General features: G+C 55.1%; 1 protein-coding gene across 1 annotated transcript in view; it reads left to right on the forward strand.

Annotated features, from left to right (window-relative positions):
* Positions 1–526: 526 nt before the first annotated feature.
* CFAP46 (cilia and flagella associated protein 46) overlaps positions 527–7,946 on the forward strand; it is a 10,177-nt gene continuing 2,757 nt past the window's right edge. Inside the window, 8 exon segments of the mRNA XM_026448244.1 lie at positions 527–625; positions 944–1,068; positions 1,327–1,458; positions 1,906–1,970; positions 4,218–4,382; positions 5,366–5,489; positions 5,979–6,073; positions 7,056–7,166. Of these exon segments, the coding sequence (XP_026304029.1) occupies positions 577–625; positions 944–1,068; positions 1,327–1,458; positions 1,906–1,970; positions 4,218–4,382; positions 5,366–5,489; positions 5,979–6,073; positions 7,056–7,166 (866 nt within the window). The 5' untranslated portion in view covers positions 527–576.

A 7,946-nucleotide genomic window follows, 5' to 3' on the forward strand; every position in this document is an offset into this window, starting at 1 on the left:
GACGGAATGAGGGAGGGAGGGAGGGAGAAAAGAGAGGGGAGGGGAGGGGAGGGGGAGGGGGGGGGGGGGGAGGGGAGGGGGAAGGGAGGGGGAAGGGGGGGGGAAGGGGAGGGGGAAGGGGGAAGAAAGAGAACGAACGAGCGGAGGCGCGCAGGCGCGAAGGACGCAGTCAGAAGTTCCCGGGGAAGGCGGAGGGTGAGCCCGGTGTCAGGACCACAACCCGGGCACACAGGAGCCCTGAGCGGGGAGACGAGGCCGGCGCGGACCCCCTGGCGCCCCCCAACGCCGCCCTCCCCGGCGCCTTCCCTCCCTTTCTTCTTCCCGCCACTCGCCGGGGGTCGCTGCCCGGGTGTCCTCGCTCCGCGGAGCTGGCGGTGGAGCGGGCGGGCGCGCGCGCGGCGTGGTTCGCCTTCCCCGAAGTGTGGCCCCGCCGCCGCCCCGTAGCCCGCGCGTCCGCGTCCCTTTCGGTCTCCAGGCAACCGTGGCGGGTCCTCGCGGCGGGAGAACCCAACCGACCCTAGGCGGCGGGACGCACCGCGGACCCCAGAAAGGGCGGACGAGCCGGGCGCCGGCGTCATGGACCTGGTCATCACGCAGGAGCTGGCCCGCGCCGAGAGCCAGCAAGGTGACCCCAGACCCGCCGCGACCCCCGCCCCGGGGAGGCCCCAAACCCGCCACGACCCCCGCCCCGGGGAGGCCCCGGACCCTCTCATCCCAGCCCGCCAGATGGGTGACCCCTCGAGGGCCACAGCCGGAGCCTCCCACCTCCCGATTGTCTGACCAGGCAAACATACAGGAAGGTGCCCACAGCGCTGCTCCCTGGCGGCGACTGGTGCTGTGGCCGGGGCCTGAGGCGGCTGCCTGGGGCCTTGGGGATCGCGTTCTCCGGCTCACTTCTCCCAGCCCAGTGACCAAACCTTCCTCGACCACCTGTTTGGGACAGATGCTGCATCCTTGAAGAAGGCCTACGAGTTGATCAAATCGGCCAACCTAGGGAAATCGGAGTTTGACCCCTCAGAGAGCTTCAGCCCAGACCTGTTTGTTCTGTGTGCAGAGCAGGCCCTCAAGGTAACTAGTTCCCGGGATCCTCGGTCAGGGCAGCTTTGACAGGGAGAGGGAGGGCCTCTGGGTGTCTAGTGGATGCAGAGTGGGGCTGGGGAGAGGCAGCTCCTGGCCAGGCAGTCAAGGGGCCAGGATGGAGGGTGGGGGCTGCAAACAGGCTGCACCTGTGCTTGGGGCCTGTTCTGAAAGCGGCCCCATGTGTTTCTAGGCAGGGAGGCCACCGCCTCCAGGTCTGTGGTCTTCCGTGGTGGTGTTCTTTTGCAGATGGGGCAGCCAGAGGTGAGCGAGGACTGCATCCAAATGTACTTCAAGGTGAAGGCGCCCATCACTCAGTTTCTGGGCCGAGCGCACCTGTGCAGGGCCCAGATGTGTGCCCCGAAGTCGGCAGAAAACCTGGTGAGAGGTGTCCTGTGCCCCTTCTCCAGAACAGTGCCAGCCTAGACCAGGCTTTAAATCGTTCTTAGGGTAGTAGAGTGAAGGAATTAATTTCCAGAGTGACACGAAGCTTGCACCATTTCCCGTTCATGCTTTTTGCTCAAGTAGTGGTATCTGACACACAGGAGCCCTGGATCTTTGCCTCGTAGCAGCGTGGTCTCTGTGGCATCTGCCCCGAGTGGGCAGAGGGGAGCTGGGGTGGGGTGGGCGTGCTGGAGCACAGGCACTGCGGTTTCTGATGCCTTGCTGTGTCTGTGGGACGGGAACCCGGGTGCAGGTCCACGACATCGCCACGACACTCAGGCTGTCTGCCACCCTGTCACCTGTGGATACACGGGGGGTCTGCAGACAGGACAATGAGCAGGGGTCAGTGTTTCAGTCTAATTGTGCTTCTTTATGTTGCCTTAGGAGGAATTTGAAAATTGTGTGACTCAGTACATGAAGGCCATAAACTTTGCCAAAGGAGAACCAAGGTAGGCGAAACGGAAGTGGTCTTTTCTCATTGACCGGGTGAAAGACTTCAGAGCCAGAACTTACCAAGTGGGTGTATTTATTTGAACTGTGGGTTTTCCCCTCGTGTGTGGTTTGTGATTTTCACGCACGTGTGATCACTGCCTCATCTTGTTAGTGTGTGGACTAAGCCATTCATGCGGAATTCCGAGTCACAGCCTCTTCTGCACTCGGCGGTTTTTGTGATTTTAGATGGCTGGGAAGAGTCTGTTTTCTGCGGGACGTGGTGGTTCACGCCTGTAATCCCAGCTACTGGGGAGGCTGAGGCGGGAGAATCACTTGAACTCGGGAGGCAGAGGTTGCATTGAGCCCAGATCACGCCACTGCACTCCAGCCTGGATGACAGAGCGAGACTCCGTCTCAAGAAAAAAAAAAAAAAAAAACAAAAAAAAAAAAGAAGGAGAATCTGTTTTCTCCAGGGCCTCCCTTGGTGTACCCCCAGGGCGCCCGGCTCCTTCCCCAAGGTTCCTTCTTCGGCCTGGCGTGCCTTTGCTGCCCCCTAGCGGACGACTTGGCCAAGGCTGCTGTCCCTGTGGAGGCGACTCCAGCATAACTTTCTACAAAATCAGTGCTTTCTGCACAAAAACAAATATCATGCTTGAAACTGTTAAGCTTGCACGAAACTCATATCCTATGCAAATCAGTTTTGTGCAAGTTTGGAAGTTTCAAGCATATTTGTTTGAATATATATCATATACTTGAATAGGATACAATGTTTGGAGATTTAAATAGAAGCTCTGGGTTCCCTGGTCCGTTCTACCCACATCCGCCTGCTTGTCTGCTGGTGGCCCTCTCTGGTCACACTCTGTTGCAAGTGCTGGGGATGTAGGGCCCAGCCCAAGAGATCCTCCCTGCATGGGGATGGGGACGGGGAGGCCCCATCTCAAGCCACAGATTCTGAAGACAAGGGGTGTTTCCGAGGGAGGTGTGACACGGGAGTGGTGGGTACCACGGGAAGGAGGCTGCTCTGCTCCAGGACCCTTGGGGGCACCGTGGACGGACCATGTGGTGACAGAGCCTTGCCAGAGGTCAGGATCATCTTTGGGAAAGGGCCAGGTTGTGTGGAGAGAGAGGGCAGCACTGGCTTGTCCAGGGCAGTGGCAGTGGGACAGGAGACTGAGCCCGACCACGGGCACGTGGAGGCCACAGTGGGGATCTGCGGAGAGCCACTTACAGGGAGGAGATGGGTTCCTTTCGAGGTGCGGCATCCACGGAGAAGAAGCAGGCCGCTGGAGTCCCATGGCGACCCCTCTGACTCAGGCAGGCGTGACCGTCTGGTCAGGACACCCCGCACCTCCGCTCCTCTCCTGAAAACCTGGAAACAAGATGAGTCCTGTCCCAGGGTCACATGGTGGCTCTGAGTAAACTCAGAGGAGTGGGCTTGCCACAGCCACCCTGGCGTCCTCCTCCCGCTTGGGCATTGAGCAGTGCTGGTCCACCTGGTGGCCAGCCCAGGACCACCAGGCACGGAGGCCCTACAGGGCAGAGCTGGCCTGCCCTGCTGTGGAGTGGTCCTAGAGTGAGAAAGGCAGATGGGCCCGGATTCCCTTACTTCAGTCCCTGCAATGGCTCCCTGCTGCCCAGGGAGAGGCCCAGACCCCTGAGAGGGGTCTCTGTTTAGTCTTCCAGTCCACCCTCCTCCACTTCACACTCTGTGCTGGCAGTCAGGAACTTTGTTTCGCAAAGGTTCCTCCCTTCTCTTCCATCTGCCTGACCTTCTTTTCCTCTACTACTGTCTTGGCTGCCTCCTGACATCTTTCAGGTCACGGCAGGCATGTAACCTCCTCCAGGAAGCCTTCCTTGATTCCCTCTGTCCTTGCCCATTCTTGTCTATCCGTTGAGAGCCGGGGGAGGCCTTGGTCAGTGGTGTGTTTTCATGGGAGGGGGGCTGATGAGTTTGTGGAATGATTGATGAAGGAGGCCCTGGTCTGGACTTGGGAGCCCGTGGCCAGGTCATCACAGCTGGGCCTGCACTAGAGCCATGGCATGTTGGACGCAGAGCCGCCCAAGGCTGTCCCAGGGAAGCCTCTGCATCCTGGTGCTCCTGCAGGCCGGGCCAAAGCGTCTCAGATGGGGCTGCTGCCGTCTGCTGGGAGAGGACCTGAGGCCCCTCCTGGGAGGGGCTCCGGAGACACAGTGGCCCCTTGGTTTTGCAGCTTGCGCTGGCCAGGCTTTGACCATGTTCTCCACGTCCTCTGCTTGTGCCGTAGGTATTACTTTTTGGTGTACAATGCATCAGTCCTCTACTGGCAGATGGTGAGGCCATTCCTCGAGCCTGGATATCGCCACCATCTGATCCCCAGCCTTTCCCAAATTGTAAACGTGCTGAGTCAGACCGAGGAGGAAGACAAGGAGTGGCACGCCGAGCTGATGCTGTGAGTTGAGCTCGCTGTGCCCTCCGTGACCTCCCAGTGGGCAGTGGGCAGCCCTCTGACTGTGAGGCCACCACCCCTTCTCCCGGCGGGGCAGATGGGAGTTCCACATCATTGGGGCACACTCCATGTGCGACTCTGAGGCCACGACCCCTTCTCCCGGCAGGGCGGGTGGGAGTTCCACATCACTGGGGCACGCTCCATGTGCCTTTCTCCACAGTCACACGTTTCTGTGTGTCTTGTCTGAAGGTTGTTTCCAAAATCTGTAGATAACGTTTGCCGTGCCCTGGTTATGAGGTTATGACAACAGAACAAGATACTGTGTTTAGACTCACGACAAAGCAGATGTGACCCTGCGCCACCCAGCCTGGCTCCCGATTTTAAAATCTTAGCTCTTAAAATATTAATGCAGTAGGTGTTTTAACAGCAGAAAACTAAGCAGAGTCAGCACATCCAGAGCCCAGGCGGCCCTGCGAGGAAGCTGGGGCAGTACGGGGCAGGCCGGCCTTGCCTGGCCTTAGCCCTGAGGGGTCACTGCAGACTGTCACCAATGCCTCGGTCACTGTGCCGGGTGGCGGAAAGGAAATGGGCCCGAGTGTCTGTGGAGCTCTCTGTGCAGGCCGGGGACGGGTAGATGTCCCCAGTGAGGATCCCAGCTGTGCCAGCTCCAGAGTGGCCCTCCTGGACCCCGAACCCAGAGCCTGCAGTATGGGTTACCTGCTGTATGGCCTTTTGGGGAACCTTTGAAGAATATCAGTACAGGTCTTTCATTTCAAAATGCCCCGACGCTAGCGGTAATGAGCTGTCTGGCGCCTGCTGGCCCTTGCCGGTGAGCCACACGGCCTGGTTCTGGCTGAAGAAGCTGACCGCGGGGTAGCTTTTAAAGTTTGTGAAACACAAAATATATAATGGTTTAATAGCCTGGTTATCAGAGAGGAGAAAACAGTTTCAGCCAGGTTGACCAGTGGCGTGTTTCTGTTATCTAGGGAACTTCTGGAGTGTTATCTGCAAGCTGGAAGAAAGGAGGAGGCTGCCAGGTTCTGCTCCACTGCAGCTCCGTTCATCAAGTCTCACGTACCGCAGAAATACCGGCAGATGTTCTCCGTTATGGTAAATCAGCGTATTAGAAATAGAGACATAAGAAGTACTTTTCTTAAAAGTCATTGTTGAGAAAACTGCATAGAAATTACATAAGTTTGCTGAGAGATATAAAAATATATATGCATAGATACATGAACAAAAATATATAAACATATTGAAAAGAGATAGCAGTTCATCCAATGTATAGAACTGTGACATTCTGAAAGCAAAACAGGGTCTTTTGCCCTTATCGTCGCTCTTTGAATTTTTCCTTTGTAATAGCTTTGAATTTTTTTGAAGTTAATAGAAAATTCACAAAGATACAAGTAATTACTACTAGAATATGTACCCAAAGCATTCATCAGAGATTCATTTTGACATATGGGGAATCAGCTTAAGTTGTATCTGAAACACTAGACACAAACTTTAATTAATGAGAAAATTAAATCTAGACACAAAATCTGAACCTCTACCTAATTGTTTGAATCCAGATTAATAATCTCTTCCATTTTATGACAGGTTCGTCATGAATTAATGGACGAACTTCAGTTAAAGGAAGAAAAGAAAAATTCCATTAGCCTGTCAGTCACTTTCTATATTAATATGCTAAAAGCGTAAGTCATTTTGGGAGGGAGAGCAAATAATGAGCTTCACAAGTGCTGGGCTTGGGAGAGCTCTGTCCTCTCCATGGGGGGAGGTCCTGTGTCCAGAGGCCTGTGAGTCTGGAGTTGCAGGGAGTGGAGCTGGAGAGTGGGAGCCTGGGACGCCTCAGGGTGTGGGGATCCGAAGGCCACCCCCAATCCATGGCCCTGCCTCCCTCCCAGCACGGAGGAGAGGCCAGTGAGGCCATGGAAGGGAGAGGGCGGCTTTAAGCCAAGTGCAGAAAGAGCTTGTAGGAGGAGATCACGGTGTGTTTGGATGCTTAGGTCTGTGAGGAGATCACGGTGTATTTGGGGCCTGAGGGGAGTGAGGAGATCGCCGTGTGTGTGTGCCCAGGGGAGTGGGGAGATCATGGTGTGTTTGGGGCCTGAGAGGAGTGAGGAGATCACGGTGTGTTTGGGGCCTGAGAGCTGTGAGGAGATCACGGTGTGTTTGAGTGCGGAGGGGAGTGAGGACATCACAGTGTGTTTGAATGCTGAGGGCTGTGAGGAGATCACAGTGTATTTGGATGCCGAGGGGCGTGAGGAGATTTGGGTGCTGAGGTTGGTGAGGCGATCTGAGATTTTGTGTCCTATGGGCAGCATCCCTGTGAGAGAGCAATGCTGATCCAGGTCCCATCACCGTTGAGCAGAGAGAGTGCCCCACATTTCCCGTGTTCGGCTCCTATGTCGGATGCTGGCTCTGGCAAGGGCTCTGGGCATGTCTTGTCTGAGTGTTTCTATTCCAGCCTTGTAGGAACCCAGGCATCATAGAGGGAAGGAGGACCAGAAAGGGTGAAAAGTCATCTCAGGAATTTGAGGAAAGAAAGCAGGAGGGGTTATTTTCAGTCTCCTCTTCAGTGGGAAACACAGTTTCATACACGCAGAGTCTCTCTTCGGATAATTTGAATAAATCTGACAAGATCTTGTGGTGAATGACTCTCTGAATTATTTCTAGAAAAGCAGAGCGAAATGATTTGCCAGGCGACGTCAGTGTCATTCTGAGGAAGGCCTATAGACACTTAGGTCATTACAACCACCAGCGCTTTCCTTCCATCAGAGAAGAAAAGTAAGTGTTTGTCTTTTTCCAATATCACTTCTTCATAATCATTGTACAAAATTTAGCAGGCTCTGAAAAATGTGAAAAGATATAAAACAAGCAACTAGAACCACCTTTGCAAAAGCCAGCCATCGTGGAGGTTTTAGTAAGTTCCTCTCTGGTCTTTTGTGGCCTGAGATTTGTACTGTTTTGCGAACACTTTGACACCCTACTTTTGAACAGGAATTTAGTTTGTAGGTGTATGGATGGTCAGGCCACTGCGGCACCTCTCACTGTTCTGGTGGTTGCATGGCGTTTCGTGGGTGGGAGAACAGGTTTCTCTGGAGCCTTTTTCAGGCTGGTTTGTTTGGCTTCTGTGCTTTCTCGAATCCTCCAGGCACTGTTGAGAGTTTGGGAGAAGTCCTGGGCTGGTATCCTGGAAGCAGGAAGCTGAGCCTGAGATTTTCGGAAGCACATGGAAAACGCTGGCTGGTTTTGCGTTCGTGGGCACAGGGTGGGTCGGGGGGTCGGTCCCCTGCTCGCCGGAGCAACTTTGCGCCTCCGTGATAGCACTGTGTGTTGTTAAGAGAACGGGAAACAAGTAAAGCTTGTTGATACAGGAGCTGAAATTGTCTGTTCGGTTTTCTGGTGGCCACGTGGGACCCTAACAGAGAAGGTGTATTAGTTATCTGCAGCCGCATAACAAATACCCACAGACTTAGCAGCTTGAAACAACACAGGTCCATGACCTCGCCATGCCTGCGGGACGGGAACCCGGGCACAGGTCCATACCCTGGCCGTGCCTGTGGG

Source organism: Piliocolobus tephrosceles, chromosome 9 (genome assembly GCF_002776525.5).
Source record: "Piliocolobus tephrosceles isolate RC106 chromosome 9, ASM277652v3, whole genome shotgun sequence".
In the NCBI taxonomy this organism is placed as follows: domain Eukaryota; kingdom Metazoa; phylum Chordata; class Mammalia; order Primates; family Cercopithecidae; genus Piliocolobus; species Piliocolobus tephrosceles.